This window comes from Delphinus delphis, chromosome 3, assembly GCF_949987515.2.
Source record: "Delphinus delphis chromosome 3, mDelDel1.2, whole genome shotgun sequence".
NCBI lineage: Eukaryota > Metazoa > Chordata > Mammalia > Artiodactyla > Delphinidae > Delphinus > Delphinus delphis.
The window spans coordinates 158,741,047-158,759,156 of NC_082685.1; the positions used below are offsets into that span (position 1 = coordinate 158,741,047).

Consider the following 18,110-nt stretch of genomic DNA (forward strand, 5'->3'; position numbering starts at 1 on the left):
CCCGTTACCTGGTCGCATCTTCGTCACTCTGCGGTGCAGGAGACAAACCCCTCCCTTCCACAGGGCGTGGAGGCTGCAGGAGCTCTGCAGAGCTCAGCGGTCCTACGTGGCTTGTCGCCCTGAGTCATCTTCATCCCAATCCCCTTCTCTTCTGCAAGACGCTGGTGCTCCGAAGCGGCCACGTCTGTTTTCAGTGCCTAAAGCTCTTTGGGAGTGGTTGGTGTGAAATCTTTGGACACTGTCTTAGCTCTTCCAGGCCTTGGTGTGTTATTTTCAGTGGGGAAATGCATTGTGATTACGGTAATCCAGCACCTCATAACTGGGTGTGCACCCCTCACGGCCCTCCTGCTCTCCGCTCACACAGATTCGACTTCATCTACGACCTCTTTGAACACGTTTCAAGCCGCACGAACCAGGATACCTTGAAATGTGGAAGCAAACATCGGCGGCCCACGGTCAGCTCGCAATTCAAGGTTAGTCTACGCTGCTGGCCTGGATGGATCCATCTTTATTGTGATTTTAAGAATTGAAAATAGGAAATGGGTATCTGTGAGGTCTGTGAAAGTGTTTATTATTATTATTTTTTCTATCATCCTTTTAAACCAGTCAGGGCTCTAGGAAGAAAATATACTTTTCTTTTTTTCTGAGCCAGATGAAAAAAAAAAAAATGTAGATTTTTTTTTTTTTGTCGAAAATAAATAGCCACTTATTCTAAGCTTACGAAATAGTAAGTCTTCATAAGAAGGACTGTTTGGTCATTTGGGATCACTCTGATTTGTATTTAAAGGCTCATGTGCATATAAAGTATCTTTCTTCCTGTGTCTGGATTGTTTTTCTTTTTCCCAGGTATGTTTACAGTATCATAACTAGGAAGAATAACCAAGTGCGTGGTTAAACAAGATCAGTGTCAGTTACCTTGTCGAGATGTCTAGAATTCAGGGAAAATAAGAAACATTCTTACGTGCATTTTAAGTATGTAAGCCTTTTAGGTAGTTTAGAGGCAGATAACATGAAGACCATTTCTCTAACTTAATTGTTCTGCTTTACCCCTAAATCTTAGCATGAGGGGGAGCTGGAGGCATGTCAGTCAACAGACCTTTATTAAATTTGCCCTCTGGGAGGCTCTCTTCCATTTAGTTAATCAAAGTTGGATGCTTTCGAGGCGGTGGGCGAGTTCTGTGTTAAGGTCTGTTTACAGCATGGTTGGGGTGAGCTGGACCCACGGCACCACGGCTGACAGTGCTGGGCAGGTGTGACCCTTACAGGATACAATAATAATGATAGCTGCCGTTTATTATACACCCTCTATGTTCCAGACATTGGGCTAATCACTTTATATATGCTACCTTGTTCACTTCTCCCATATTCTTAGAAGTATGTATTACTGTCCCCACTTTATAGATGAGGAAGCTGAGGTTTAGAGAAGGGAGGCTTGCTCAGTCCCTCTGAGGACCGAAGCTAGGATTTGAATTGAACCTGGGTCGGTCTGACTGTAAACGCTAGGCTCTGAATCATCCAGCGGCGTTGTTACATTGTCTTTTTCTAGGTCATTGTTGCCTGGAGTTGTCTTGGAAGGCTTTGTGGATGTTTGGGACTTAAATTGGACTAGGAATCAAGGAAATGGAAGAGAGTGGGCAGGGCTTCCAGGCAGAGACAAAGGCAAGAGGCAGACTCCTGAGTCAGGAATGTGAGACCTGTTCCCAGAGGATGGGACACCTTGTAGGAAGTTAAATGGGTACCATACCAGAGTATGAAGGGCCATGAATTCCAGGACATTCTGTCATCTGTGAGAAATCCTAAAGCTTTCTGAGCACAGAAGTAACTAATCAATGTAGTAGACAACCCAGTTTCTTCAACAGTAAAATTCTAAGAAGAAAGAAAGAGACAGATGGAGACGGAGGGAGAACCAACGGATTAAAATAGACTGAATAGATATAGCAACCAACTACACTACTACAGGGACCTTATTTGCATTCTGATTTCAAAGAATATGCTATTTAAAAATTATGAAATTCGAGACAGTTGAGTATTTTAAAATGAAACGAGCTAGTTGCACCTTTTCACATTGATATTAAGGAATTTGTGTTAAATCTTTTCAGGAATGATATTAGGGTTACCTCTGTATGTTTTAAAGTTTTTAGCTTTTGATAATACACAGTGAAATATTGAGGAATGAAATAACACAGTGTCTGGGATTTGCTTCTCTACTAGAAGTGGGCGTGATGTGTACGGGGACAGGGATGAGATGAGGTGAGATGAGCCGGCGGCCGAAGCTGATGATGGGTACCCATCACATGCTCTGTCTGCTTTGGTAAATGTTAAAAAATCTTCACAATTAAAAAACACTTAAAGAAAAGACAGTAGTATTACAGAAGATTGATCTGCCTGGTGATTTGAAGGAAGAATGAGAGATTTTAGCTCAGAGACCAGTGAGGTACTGGTATAAGCTGTCATTTTGATGGAAATAATTAATTAAGAGGAACAACTTCAGTGAAGAGTGGATACTTCTCAGGTTTTCTATATAAACATTGAAATATCCCAGGGTGGTTTTTTTGCCGGTTAACAGAACAGATTTTTTTCTTTTTTTTTTTTTAATGATACTATGTCAAGGAAGTCATAAGTGAGTTTTGCATATGTAAAATAACTTCTATGACAATTCTATTACCATTGTTTTATGAGAATGACATGATTAAAAATGAAAATGCTATTACTCCTCAGATTTATATTGTTTTCTTTTTCTTGTTCCTGATGAGTGCCTAGGGTGCTGAGAAATTTAAAGACATAATAAGAGACTAAATCAACATATACTTTTTCCTTTCTAATAGGACTCCCTGCATTCCTTAATGGCAACGCTAAGCTCCTCTAATCCTTTCTTTGTTCGCTGTATCAAGCCAAACATGCAGAAGGTAAGATTTACAACCAGACTGACACTGTCTTATTTAAGGACACCGCCTCCTGGTGTGGTGACTCAGAGATTTGGTTTCTCCAAAGTCCTTTCATTATAGATGGTTGGAAATGTATATGACATTATAATAACATAACATTCACTGGAAAAAAAATCCCTTTGTCTTTTGGGCCTATTTGTCTGCTTTTGAATGATGCCATTATGCTTTAGAGAAATCTGGTTTAAAAGAAAACATCGTGAAGCCTTCGCATTTTTATTTTAAGCATTGGTTTGAAGTTCTTGGGCAAGCTCCAGAATGGGATATACCTCTTTTGGAAGAAATGATTGGTGTGTTTTTTGTTGTGGTAGAGCTCTTTTTCATTTTATTTTCTTTTGCTTTATTGTTAAACATGACAGAGTGTCTGTATTCTAAGTAGTAATGATGGATTTTAAGGACTTTGACTCGTTGGTTGTAACTAACTAGAAGACTCCTGTCGTCGGAGGAAGTTTTTGTGTCTAGGCTGTTGGTTTTAGCTTTTTAATGCCATATCCCAATCAGAAACAATGTGAGTTTTATACAGAGACTCTATCTGAACAAAAAAGATTTAGTATTAGGTGAATGCAGCTGTTGAGTCTAAGGCTAAATGGGCAACTTGCCGTGAAGTGCTGTTAAAACACTGAAATTATTTCGATTTGGCAAACATCTGCTCTTAGTTACCCCTGTGAAGAAAGGAAATCCCCCAGCAAAATAATAATGTCAAGGGCCTCTCATGTGGAAGAACTAGATGCTATCCTCATAAGGATTAAGATAAGGAATCTGACCTGAACTGTTTCCCATGAGACTGTTAGGTTCCATAATGCCGCTGTCAATAACTTTGCTGACGCTAAATCTTATTTTTATTTTGTTTACCAGTTACCTCTGACTTAATATTACAGCGATTCCTCACTTAGAGTTTAAGGGGTTTTTTATAAGAACCACAGTGTTGAATTCTGTCTTCTAGAAAGGCAAAACTCAATGAGGGGAGAATAATCCGTTTGGTTTGTTACCTTACTCTGAGGTGTGATGGGGAGAGTTTGGCGTTTGTGTGGCGTAATGTAGCTGGGACTGGGGTTCTGTAGATCTGTGATGACTTAGTGTGCATCGGTTCTGGTAGTTGACATAGTAACTCATCTTTCCATTTCTCAAATTTATAGTAAAATGTTTTAGGTTATCACAGAAAAACAGCAACTAAGGTAACCATATATAGCTTGTGTTGACATGATGTTGGAAATTAATAGTTAAACCATAACCATGTACCACGTCAGCTGGCTTATATCCACCTGCTGTGCTTTATAAAACCCCAGTGGGCAGGATCTACAAGATGATATAAATGGGCTTTGCGTTTGGGGTCTACGTTCACAGGAGCTGTGTGACCTCTGCCAGTGTTTCTTCCTTTTACAACAGGGGTAATAACACCATCACTTAAAGATGCATGTTTCCCCCCAATTTAAGGTCTTGGGTATTGAGATGCACCTTGCAGCTTCTTGGCGAACCACAGTTTAAGTGGGAACCCTCTTCTCTCTTCTTAGTGGTGCAGCAATTGTGCAGTTTTACAGCCACTGGCACCTTAGATTCAGAGAAATGGAGGGGACCTGCCGGTGCTTATTTATAAGGATAGAAATTTGAATTTTAAAAGCTCAGTCCTCCCCGTTTTTGTTTTCTCTCTTGGATGGCACGGACTTAGTTTTTCCTTTAAATCGTAACCACTTTTGAAACTAGGCCTGCTGGAAAACACATCAACAGCCAGAATGTTGAAGAAATTGCCTCTTTTTGATGTTTATTTTTCCTTGCTGGGACTTGGTTGTGCCTAATTGCTTTGGTGTTTGCATTTTAAAAAATGACCCAAGCCCGGCTCTGGTTCCATTTCTGTTGGCTCACAGCCCTTTTCACCTCCTGACCCGTGGCAGCCACTGATTAATAACCTGCCAGCAGATGGGCTGAAGAAGACTTTGAAAAACGTCTTGGTGCCATTTTCAAGGCACCCAGCAAGTCAGACATGAGAACTGACTTGTCTGAGGCCTAAGATGTAGGTGTGGTATTAAGTGCGAAGGGGCTGATTAGACTATAGAAATAGTAAATTACAACTCACTTAGCATTCATTTAGTTCCATTGCAAATATTGGAGTGTTACTGGTGATGATATATGAAATATATATAAACAACCCTCATTTAGAGTTTCTTACGACATTTCTTTTGTCCAAAGATAGATGCTTCTAGAAATCTCAGAGGGAAAATCTTGCTTGCCTTTACCCAGAGATGGGGAATGTGTGTTTCCAGTCTTCACCTCATGCCCTCGTCAGGTCAGATGTTCATCACGGGGGCTTGAGAGGATGTATCCAGATGTACGTCTATGGAGGTGTTTTGTGCATCATTCAGGCATGTAGATCACGGATCTGGGCAGCTTCTAGACGTTTCTTTTGGCAATTCTGTGACCCAAAAGGCATAAGAACAATGGCTGTAAAGCCTGTGGCCTGGAGAACTGGGGCCTTAGAAAAAGCGGAGTAGCGGCTCGGTGCTTTTAGGAGCCTGTGCAGCACATCCAAGGCTCCCGTGGTGGCCTGGCGAGTGTGTGCACACGGCCCCCTGGGCCCCAGGCCTGTGGTACAGGCTGCCTCCTCTCCTTGGCAAGTGTGTGAGACTCAGGATGGGCACTTGGGCCCCAAGCATCTAGAAATCCTTTTGTGGGAATATTATGGGTTTTCATTATTTGGGATTTTTATGTTTTGCTTTGAAAAGCTGGTGTAAGCGGGGAGAACATAACTGACATGCTGGAACAGTTATGTCAATTCAATTGTTATAGTATGTGGACTTTTTTCTTTTTGTGAACGATTTGCAGCTAATCTTGAGCGTTGCGAAGAAGACACTTCACTAACGTTGCTGAGAAGTCCTCCTGGCGCTAAGTTATGAAGAAAATAAAGGCATACCTCTTGGTAGGGGCCGGCCTGCAGCCAATTCTTTGCCTCAGATGGCACTGAAGGATACAGTCCTCCCCTCGGCTTAGAACTTCCAGTTTACAAAGGGCAAGATTCTCCATCAGACGGTTTTTGGTGGGTGACGTGGCCTCATAGCTTTTTTTTGCTGTGGTTTGCTTTAGACAGTAGTGTTTCTGGCCAGAAGTGCCCAAACCAACCCCAGGAGGTTTCTATATCGAAGAAAACCTGCTTTGCCTCCTGAGAATCTCTCCCCAAGGGTGTCCCGTGATCTCTGCCTTCTCTCCCTGCCTGGTGCAAATAACTTCTAGTCGGAGAAGTCTGTTATTAACATTCCTCAGAAAACCCCTGAGGAGCTGCAGGACAGAATGAAAGAAGGGGACAGACGGATAAGTATCAGCAGAGCCGTCGGGGCGTGAGAACTGGTTGTCTGCGCTTCCCGGCCCCGAGTGCGAGGCCGGGCCCACTTGCTGCAGGGGCAGAGCAGGGCTGTCGTGTGCAGCGTGCCTGGCTGGCTCTCCTCTCTCTTCTGTGGGTTGGATGTGAGAAGCTCTTGGGTTCTAGGGGGAAGCATCCTTGACCCTGCAGGGTCATCTTTGAGCTTTGACCCAGCATCAGTGCATCCTCAAAGATTCTGTGAGGTCTTCTCCAAAAAGGCAGGATATGGGTGCCCTGAGTGGCCCTGACCCTGGGAGCTGCTGGGGGAAGGCTTCTAGCAGAGGTGGCTGCAGGGGGTCAGGTTCATCTAGGGGAAGAGTGAGGAAGAGGGGTGTCCGTGCCGAGGGGAGACCGGAGACCAGGCCTCCTAGGAGGGAAGCCGTGCAGTCTGTGCGCCGGACTGCAGTGGTATTTGCCGGAAAATGGAACATCGAGCAGGAGAATGAAGCTGGAGACACAGGACTGGCCTGGCTGTGGGCGTCTTGTCTTAAAGCACTGTCTCCAGGCCCCGAGACGTGAGGACTGTGAAGCATGTCACACCGAAGTCGTCTTAAAGAGACTTCAGAGGAGGCCAGTGCTTTCCTGTTAAATGACTCCTGCTGACCTGTGTCCGTCTCTTTCATGGGGCCACTGCTGACACCAGACTAGGTCCCTCTTTTACACAACGCTCAGGACCACACATGAAGTGAGGACGCTGTGCTGGCATTACGGAAACACGAGCCTTTTGTTTCCAGGGGCATCGTGATTTGATTAATGGCTTCACGAATCGAGCACATTTAATCCTGGGGACTCATTTTGTGTGATCCAGGTGCTGCCCGCCATTTTTTTCCCTAGTTTTTTTTTTTTTTTTTTTAAACAGAGGCCAAACATTTCTTTAAGTAATTCTGATGATACTGTAGCATATTTCCTACCTTGAATTATTTTTGTCCTATTTTATTCTTCCTAGATCTTTTTCTCTCATTTCATTCATCTTATTTCTCTTGAGCCTTACAGAAACTTTATTCCAATGACCCTTTACGTTTCTGTTTAGGCTTTGGTGTCTCTACCTCAGTGCTGTTTTCTGAATAAGGTACTCCACAATACGGAAGACCTTGACCAAGTACAACTTTGCAGGGCCTGCCTCTGCCATCTTTGTGCCCTGCTGTGTAGCTCAGCCAGCATCCAGACTGTCATATGTGCTCAGTAAACGTTGAATCAAATTGCTCATAAAAGGACACCATGGAGTTGCTCATGGTGTGTGAGTACTTGACTTTGCCAAAGATGAAGACTTAACGCACTATCTTGAATCCTTACTGCTATGCATTCCATTTTGGTCTGTTTAATTGTTTTTGGATCATCTTCGATTTGTATAGTTGGAAGTTACCCTAGGGATACACCACTAGGTCAGTATTAGAGTGATGTCCTTACTGTGATCCAGTCTTTATGTTAATGTGTTATCTCTCCCTCTCCCAGCTGACCCCCTTCTCAGACATGGCGCCCCCCGGACCCCCACCAAACCTCCAGGGTTTGGAGCCCTTTTGGGACAGCCAAGCACAGCACTGGAGACTCATTCACAAACACTTTGGGTTGGGCTGGGGGCTTCATGCTCAAGCACTCAGATCTCTAAGTGGGGTCCCCCTAGGGAATGTGTTCCCTGCCATGATTGGGCCAGGAGGTCTGGATGTGCAAATCTGCCAGATAACAAGGGTTTAACCTAGAAGGTTAAACACTGGATTTTAGCATTTTGATTGAACTTTCTGGAATTGTACATCATTCAGTCCAAACATCTATTACTGTATTGAATCGAAGACTCCCATGGTGGTAAAGGGCACCATTATTTATACATCACTGTGGAAGCAGAAGCTCTCCCTAGTTAACCAGGGCATGATGCTGTCTTATCTCCAGACGCTTGCTTTTTCATTTGCAAGAATGAAGTGGAGGTCATTCGTCCACCACAAATCTTTGCTTCACTGATAACACAGTTACACCTTGTCACCCTGTTTCCAGGCCTTTCTGCAGATAAAATAACTTTCTGTGTCACTGATGACTCTAGAGAGGAGTATTTAGACTACATTTAAAGGACAGCTGGACTCAGTGCAAGTACTTCCAATAGTGCCTGTGATTTTCAAAGACAATGAAAAGCTGTGATGAAATCCATGCACATCCGTGTATGGAATTACAGCATGATGGTAAGCAAGTCACAGACACATTCAGGCAATTTGAGAGGGGAACATATTTGCGTTAAGAATTGATGAAATATGGTCGGTTTAACCCCTTTCAATGAGACACAAAAGGATCATCCTCCCTCTTCCTAAATAATTCCCAGGAACAGAGAATATACTCTTTCCTTAAACCTAAAGGCACCCTGTTGTCTTTTTTAAACCTCCTACTATTTATGGGAAAGGTTGTACTTGTACTGAATGAAATCTGCATTTCCGCATCTTCCATTCACTGGTTTTCATCAATGCATAGGTGGCCCTGCTCCACTCCCGCTGAGACATGGGGTGCAAGGTGCCCTGGGTCTAGCGAGCTCTGATACACAGAGGCCCCGCCCATGTGGGAAGGCTATTGCTCAGGTGCAGGGCCCCTGAAGCATTGGGATGAGATCGAAATAGATCAAAGGTGTGTGACTGGGTATCTGTCCAGCCTATTGTCACTGAGCCGTTGTGTGACCTTGGGATTGTTTCCTTTTCTCCAAAGTGTGTAAAGTAATGGTGCCTGCTTAGGGGAGCAGTTGTAGGTATTAAATGAGGTAACGGGGACATGAACCAGCTACACTGCACTGTATGAAGCAGTCCATACTTGCGTTACGTGTTTGGGTTGGAAAATACGCTCACTTCACCCTCACAAGGTTAACCCCCAGTTTAAGCTGAATCCAGGAAAAGCTAAGACTGCTGCCAGACCTTTTCCTTTTTGAGTTTAGTTTTAAATCTCATACCCTTGGCAGATTGTTGTAACGAGCTGCTGCTTTTTTTTTCCTTTTTCTTTTTTTAATTTCCTTTAGTCTTTTTTTTTTTTTTTTTTTTCCAGTATGCGGGCCTCTCACTGTTGTGGTCTCTCCCATTGCGGAGGACAGGCTCCGGATGCGCAGGCTTAGCGGCCATGGCTCAGGGGCGCAGCCGCTCCGCAGCATGTGGGATCTTCCCGGACCGGGGCACGAACCCGTGTCCCCTGCATCGGCAGGCAGACTCTCAACCACTGCGCCACCAGGGAAGCCCTCCTTTAGTCTTTGACATGGTTATGGGATGAACATTTTAATTTCATTTTTTTAAAAAAACTAATAGACCTTCTTTTGTAGAATATTTTAAAATTTACAGAAAATTTGAGCATAGAGTACAGAGAGTTCCCGTATCACTCTCGCCTCCAACACACACACACACACTTTCCCCTATTATTCACATCTTGCGTTAGTGTGGTACATTTGTTATCATTAGTGAACCAGTATTGCTCTATTATTATTAAAATCCGAAGTTAACATTAAAGTTCACCGTGTCGTATGATTGAGTTTTGACAAATGATACCATTGTGATGTGTCAAAGTGCTGAATGTTCATAATCTGTTCACAACACAGTGAACGTTTTTTTCAAGTAAAATTTTTTAAGAATAGGATGGTTTCTGATTGCCTGGCCAAAGGGTGAAGATTGAGAATGAAGTGTCTAGGACACACAATCTGAATGACACTGCTTCATAGAGAAGAGACTGGTGAAAAAGTGGGGGAGGAGAGAGCGCATAGGAGAACCGGGAGCGAGGAGTTTTTAGAACTATCTGGACTGTCAGACTCTCAATCCTCCCCAAATATACTTAGTCTTAACAGCCTTTGGAGAGGATTCCACTTGCTCTGCATCCTTGCTGGAAAATGCCCACTCGGCATTCAGTAACCTTCCATAATTCTTCCTGGCTTTCTGACTGCCACTCCTGTTGCCTCTTCTCCTGTAACTGGAGCATTCTTTGCCAGCTTCTTTGACTTTTGAGAACATCACCTACCCACAACCTAAAAAAAAGGCAGCTCTGCCTTTCCAGGAAATTTTAGTAGAGGAAGCATTAAAGCTACCATTCTTCTCGCTAAACAAAACAATCCCGCTAAACCCCTCAGTGGTCACTTGAATCCTGTTTACCGAGTTGTCATGGCAACTATTCAGGAGCGCTATGCAAAGACCAGGATAAATAGCCAGAAATGAAACTGGGCTCAAGGGAGGGGTGTTGTTCTCAGGGTGGACTTTCCAAGATCACAACTAAATTGCTTGGTTTTGTCCTGGGGCGTTTTTCCTTTTGAATATTAGTCATCTTTGAAAATTCAGGGTCTTTGCACCTTCAAATGACTTTGCACGTTTGTTGGTGCATGCAAGGTGATTCCTTTACTCCGACGGTCAAAAGTATCTTCGGCAGTTGCTATCCCGCCAGCCTCACCAGGCTGGACTTCTTTCAGAAGAATCAGGAATTAAGCAAGCAGAGCCCAAGACACCACATAAAAGACTGGGAACAGCAGTGAGCTGAAGAAAGCCCGTTTTTGTGTCTGTCGGCTCAGATGCTTGTAGCCCGGACTGCTAAAGATGCAGCCATTTACAGTGGACAAAAGCTGAAGGGGGCAAAAGAAACCCAAGGTAGGGGTTTTGCTCTTATTTGCACTGCTTAAAAGTTTCACAGTGATCGCAGTACTGTAGACTTTTGTAGAGGAGTTTTTTAAGCCTGAGGAAAACAGGTTTTTGCCGTCTCTCTGAGTACCGGAAGTGTTTAGTTTCTAAACAAATGGGTAAGTGCTGATTTTGATTGCATGTACAAGTTTGAACTACTAATGCTTTGTAAAAACAAAAGACATAACCTCTTGGATAAGGCATTGATAACGCAATATATTTTTTGATACGGAATGCATCTTGTGTAGGGAAAATCATGTTTAATATTAGGTTGCACGGCGAAATGGCGAGTGGTCGTTTCTTTTGTTTGAATTTGTTATGTCAAAGAATTTCCCTGTAAAAAATTATATGCTACGGTTTTGCAGCTTTTTCTTGCCCTGTGCTTTATACCAACCTTTAAAGAAATCTGCACAAGAATCGGCATCTTTATAAGTTGTATTATAAACTGGTTGATACACAAGTATGGAACTGGGAAAAGTTACAGGAATTGAATGGTGATTTGTTTAATATCATGTGCTTGTTTCACACAAGCATAAACTTGCCGATATTTTGCAATCTGCCCGGGAGAAACCTGATGAGACACATTTTGCTGAGATCCTCTGGTTCCCCAGAGTAGAAGTCCCTGAAGAAAGAACATAATAAAGAGCGTCTGAAATGCTAATCTCTGCTTCTACTGCCACTTGAATGTGTTCAGCTGATTTCTATTCAGTTGCTAAAGGTGCCCTTTAAGGGAATAAGTGTTTTAAATGTGAAGGTGGTCTTTCATATTAAATCGAGTTACATTTAAAAGAAACGAATAATAATGTGGCTGCCTGCCACTTAGCCAAATCTGCTTTCCCCGAAATAAATTTCTAGTGCCAAGGGAAAACCGAATGTTAGAACATTTTATTTTTACCATCAGTTTTTTCAATCTTAAGGGTAATTAATCTGACATAAAATTAATAGCCATCATAAGAGAAAGACGAAGTGTAAGTCATCTTCAGGAAAGTACCACATATTTCTGACTCTTTCATCGTGTGGTACTTCTGGGTTTTCTCAACTGTGTTTCTGTGCTTAAACATACAGATCCGCAGTTCCAGAATCCTATTGTTCTTTGCAGTGAGGGAATACATCCACTCTCAGATGAGTAATATTTCACTCTCTCTGATGAGCACCATGGCATGGTGAAGGGTATGTTTGCAAAGGCACCCCAGACTGCCCTGCTTGCTTCCCACCTAGGAGGTGGCATCTGCCACGATGGGTAAATATTTTCCCTGCACCCACTGTGAAGGGTAGCCACACCACCTCCCTGCAGCCCTCTGGCTGTACATTTTTTGGCTTATCTTGATGAACTTCTAGAATAGCATCCAGTCAGAACAGCAGCCCAGTCCAACATTTGAGCCATTCCCAGTCCCAGACCACCTATCAGTCATAGGCAAACTGCGATCTTTTGTGTGTGTGTGTGTGTGTGTGTGTTTTCTAGCCTAAGTGGCTCCGTATTAATGTTTTTGCCGGCAGCCCCCTTAATGTGAGATTTCTGTTTGTGACTTTGCTGTAAAACTCACCACTGCTCACCCAGCATCTGTACGAAGGATCGATTCTAAAAGCTGCGTTTCCCCTCAATGACTGGAGCAAAGGGTCCGGGTTTTGGAGACCAGAGAATGGGTACTGGGGGAAGATTGCAGTGGGGTGCTTGGGCTCAGAGTCTGAACGTCCCTGGCTTTTCTCAGACTTGGAGAAAGCTCTCTGCCTTCACCCGCTCCCCAGCATTTCCCTCTGTTGGCCTTTGACCCTGGGGAGTTCCCCTGTTCCTTCCTCAGGCCAGCTCTTTCCCTTATACTCAAAAATACTACTACAGTGAATAGTAGCTATTTATTAAACATCATTACAATAGTTACTAGGTTTTGCCTGCATCCCTCCCCAGTATAAAGGCAATACTTATTGCTTATAAAAGATTTGGAAAATATGCAAAATACAAAGAAAAAAACTCTTTAATTTACAGTTACCTATAATTTTACTACCAAGAGACAATCCTGCTTACATTTTGTTGTATATATACCTTTTCCTTTAAATTGGGATCATAGTCTACCTCAATTATGTAACTTACTTTTTTCTAATCAATATTTTTTATTGAAGTATAGTTGATTTACAGTGTTGTATTAATTTCTGCTGTACAGCAAAGTGATTCAGTTATACACATATATACATTCTTTTTCATATTCTTTTCCATTATGGTTTATCACAGGATATTGAATATAGTTCTCTGTGCTATACAGTAGGACCTTGTTTATGCATTCTATATATAAAAGCTTACGTCTGCTAACCCCAACTTCCCACTCCACCCTTCCCCAAACCCCCTCCCTGTTGGCAAACACCAGTCTGTTCTCTATGTCTGTGATTCTGTTTCTGTTTCATAGAAAGGTTCATTTGTGTCATATCTTAGATTCCACATAAAAGTGATATGGTATTTGTCTTTCTCTTTCTGCTTTACTTCACTTAGTATGATAATCTCTAGTTGCATCCATGTTGCTGCAAATGGCATTATTTTGTTCTTTTTTATGGCTGAGTAGTATTCCATTGTATATATACACTGCATCTTCTTTATTCATTCATCTGTCAATGGACATTTAAGTTGTTCCTGTGTCTTAGCTATTGTTAACAGTGCTGCTATTAACGTAGGGGTAATAGCAGCAGAACGTAGGTGTGCGTGTATCTTTTTGAATTATAGTTTTGTCTGGACATATGCCCGGGAGTGGAATTGCTGGATCATATGGTAATTCTGTTTTTATTAACATATCTTAAAGCATTCCTGTGCTTTTTTTCATGACTGTATACACTTGTCAGTGGCTGTGCTTTAAGTCAAATTTCTATTATTGGATTATTTCCTTTATTATTGTAAACAGTGCTGCTTACTGTATTATTCATGTGTGTAAATATTTGTGCTCATTTAAGGCTGTTTCCTTAAGGTAAATCCTCAGAAGTTTATTTGCTAAAATCAGAGTATGCACATTGTTATGACTTTGATGTATACATACACACATGGACAGCTTGGCCTTCATTAAGGCCAACAACAGGAAAAGTTTTTGCAATGTATAACAGGGGATTCAGAGCCTTACTATATAAAGAGCCCTCACAAATCAATAAGAAAATAACAAATATTTTAGTAGAAAAATGGGAAAAACACTTGAACAAGAAATTTGCAAAAGGTGTAATACAAATGAAAAATAACCTGACAATGTCAATAGTATAATCAAAGAAATAAAACTTAAAATAGTGAGATAGTCTTGCCAATGTGAAGATTGGATGAGTTTTTGGTTTTCCGTTTTCAATAACATGTTTCAGGGGTCTGTGAATATTTGAGGAAACTCCCATTCATGTACTTTGCCACTGGGAGTTTAAATTGTTGGAGCCTTTCTGAAGGACAGTCTCATCCTGTCTTCCTGATTTAACTTTTCTTGCCTCCCCTGGGACCATAGTCCATCAGTTTTTCTCCCTTGGGCTGTAAAGGGTTCCTTCTCCCAGGATCCCATCTCCTTGCTGATACTTTCATTGTATTTAAATATATGTGTTTATTTATTTATGTAAAAGAAAGGGGAGGTGGGAGTGAATAGGAACTTGACCGGGTTCCCCTTAGAGCAGTCTTCTTTTCACTGCTGAACATTTCTAAAAAGTGTCCGTACCTGTTTTCTTACTTCTGAGGCTATGCCATCCAAGCTGCCTCTGCCTCTCTCCTGCTGAAAGCTTCCAGGTAGAGTTTTTCTTTGCCCTGCCCTCCTAATCTCCACCTCCCACCCCCAGGGCCGTGGCATCACCTGCCACCTCCTCCTTCCTGGCATTTCTCTGACCAAGCCTCCTCCCCCCTCCCTTTGCCCTCCCCCTCCCTCTCTTGACTGGTTCCCTGGGTGCTGCCCTCACCTCCTCACCTGTGCTGTTCCCAAAGAAACGCTCACTTCTCTCCTTCTGCTCTCAGCCCAGGTGAGTACCTTTCTGCTGTGTTTTCCCAGCCCGAAACCCTCCTCTAAGCTTCGGCCTCATAGCCCAGCTTTGTAACCTACTTTTTTCCTGGGTCTGTGCTTGGCCAGCACTTCAAACTGAAATGTGTCCATGATTAAATTTCACATCCTTTTCCTTCCACCTCCTTGTTTAACTTTTTTTAAATTTATCGGGTTAGGGCAGAGTGTCTCAACCTTGGCACTGTGGACGTTTTGGACAGGACATTTCTTTGCTGAGGGGCACTGTCCTGTGCATTATAGGACGTGTAGCAACAGCCCTGCCTTCTCCCCATAGATGCCAGTCCCACCCCCACTCCCCCAAATGTTTATAGACACCTCCAGATGTCCCCCAGAGGGCGAAATTGCTCTGGTTGGAAGTCACTGGGTTAAGGTGTCAACGCTGATCATTTCTTGGGTTTTTCCTTATTTTTCCGTTGCTCTTGGTAAAAAATGGCATCTACAACTTAATTTTTATTATAGCACTTGTTATGGCTTTGAACTTTGTTTTAACTGATGAATATACAGTGAAAATAATATCCTTTAACATTTTTCACAGGTATTGAATCATTAAATGAAACATATATTACTGTTTTCTTTCCTAGTAAGTAGTATTAGAAAATTTAAAATTTGGGGGGGTGGGTGGAGTGCCCTGGATATCAGCATATCCTGCAGGATTACGTAATCGCTCTGTGCTATCCACTTTCTCAGATGAATGGATGTCCTAGTTTCAGCCACTGTGAAAGGATAAAACAGCTCATTAAAGTGTGCCAGATGCTTCGTTTGCCAGTATTTCACTAAAAAGGGAATACTGTTTAGCTTTAAGAATTCTGTAATAGACTCAAAAAGTTTGCCATTACGAAATGAAAGTGTCCCTGTTAAAAATGTGTGAAAATTTCACCAGTGAACAGTGTTTTAGATACTATTTAACGTTGTTTTCAAAAGTCTCTTTAGATACAAGAAAATGAACTTTGAACATGCACAGTACGTTTGAGTTACTGAGATTTCAGCCTCTGAGCTTTAGGCACAGGACAAGGGTTTGCCTATGAAGTCTGTCAGGCATGCCTTGATGTTGTTTTCAGTGCGACAGTTTAAATAAGGTGGTTACATATATAAATAGCAGACAGTTTAAATAAGGTTGTTACACTATGTAAGTAGAGGACTGAGGCCAATTTTGCTGAGCTGGAAAGACAAACCCCACCAGATTATTCGAGCCACATGTAAAGAATCTTGAATATGTTGATTGCAGCTTGAGAAATGGCAGAAGGGAAATTAGCCTGACTTGACTTCTTTTCTTTTTTTTCTCTTTTCCTTTTGTTTTGCTATTAACTCTGAAAAGTTGGCCTCTGTATTTGATTCAGTGCCTTCATTACATCAATTCCAATAAAGCTTGGACTGTTCAGTTTACATTGAACCGTGGGTACACACAGTGGCAGCCCTGAGAGCCATTTGGTCGGAGGCACCTTGCAAATTAGGGAAATGAGGTCCTGTGTGGAGGTGGAAGGGCAGGTCGGACCTGGTGGTGGTGTCACGTGATTGGGATTTCCCGGGTTCAGACACAACCTGTTAGTGCTGGGGCTGGGTATCAAAGGTGCAAAAAGGTACAAAAAACTGCAAATCTGTGGAACTGACCATCTCTTGGACCAGCCATTGTCTGTAGCCTGGTTGCATCAGCAGATGGGCCACTTCTGCTCAGGAACGCCTGCTGTGTCTGGAGCTGTGCTCGGGGCATTTCCTGGTTTACACAGACCTGGAGCTCTGCCAGTGTTGACAGAGTTAAAGCCTTTCCCTTCTCGTGATCGATTAAAAAAAAAAAAATTAACTACAATACAATTGCCACTTGTTCTGCATTACTCACCTTGCCTGCTCAGAGCACATCCACTCTCCCTGTTACAACATGTTGGTATAAAGTATTTTAACGATTGAGAAAGCGGTCTGGGAATATTCGAAGGGCCTTTAGCCACTGGCTTGGGTACTCAGGCTTTTCTGTTCTTGGTTCTGCTTTGATAAACTAGCCTAAAACCCGGACTGCACTCTTTTGGGGACTGTGAACTGCCAAGGATGCAGAGCCAGAGAGGGTGTAGGCAGAGACGAATAGACCTAACTGACATATAGGGATAGATGAAGCAACATTCTTTGGTTGACTATTCACTATATTCAGGGCTTGGGTGCAAAAATATAGGAAGAAATGAACTGATGAATAGGTCGTGCCTAAATCATTTCCGTTTCAGTTAATAAATCACGGACTGGCCTCGGGTCATATAGTTGACGATGCCAAAACGTTGATGGGGAAAAAGGTGGAGACAGACCCAGGAGGACTTTTGAGACCGTTCACCAGGGTACAATGTATCACAGTAGTGTTTCTAAACAACACTGATCCCACCTGGCCTGAAACACAGAATTTAACCTCTAATGCAAACCTCGTCCCAGCAGCCCAGTGACTCTGTAGCAGTCATTTAACCTGGGCTTGTTTTTCTACATATTCCAAGGCTAACGGCATAAGGTTTCATAGTTCTCAAAGGACACATTGATTGTATTGCTGTTTGTTAGCGAATACGGCAATCTGTCCTTCAGACACTATATAGTAAACAGATGGATAAAACAGGTTAATCTTTTCACCATTTCTGGATTAAAATGATTAGCGAAGATGTGTCAGGAGGCTGCGTATTGTGGTGGACTGAGGGGAGTCTTATAGGAAACGCTGGGCTCACTGTCATTCGCCAGCCACGTGACATTGGTCTACCAACTCAAGTTTGCTTATCGATGGAGTGAGGACAGAAGTCGCCCATTTTTAGCGTGGTTACGAGGTTAACTGTGATCATGTTTGTAAAACTTCTAGCTCAGACGCTGGCACACACCTGCCACCGATGGTCGTGGTGGCTGATAAATAATAATGAACATATTTGTCGCCCTGGAGAGAGGCAGCGTATGTGCGTTGGTGTGGCCCTTCCATTACTGACTGTGACGGTCCCAACATAAAGAGGCGTTTGTTTCTTGAACTTGAACTTATTCACCACTTACTAACTCAGCACCACATCCTCCAATAGAACTTATGAAGCATATGCGTCCATTTGGGGGTAGATGTGTTTAAAAACAAATTCATGGAAAAAGTATTACGAGAACCCTGAAAAGTATGCTTTAAATCTAAGAATGGGAAACATGGTAGGTGTTAATAAGTAAATTGGATTGTGCAGGAAATAATGTTAGTCTAAAGACAGATGAGAAAGAGTGTATTATTGTC

The 18,110-nt window shown here is 42.6% G+C and overlaps 1 protein-coding gene across 1 annotated transcript in view; it reads left to right on the plus strand.

Annotated features, from left to right (window-relative positions):
- MYO10 (myosin X) overlaps positions 1-18,110 on the plus strand; it is a 219,594-nt gene that overhangs the window by 144,245 nt on the left and 57,239 nt on the right. Inside the window, exons 18-19 of the mRNA XM_060009646.1 lie at positions 365-473; positions 2,826-2,906. Coding sequence (XP_059865629.1) covers positions 365-473; positions 2,826-2,906 — 190 coding nt within the window. The remainder of the gene's footprint in view (positions 1-364; positions 474-2,825; positions 2,907-18,110) is intronic.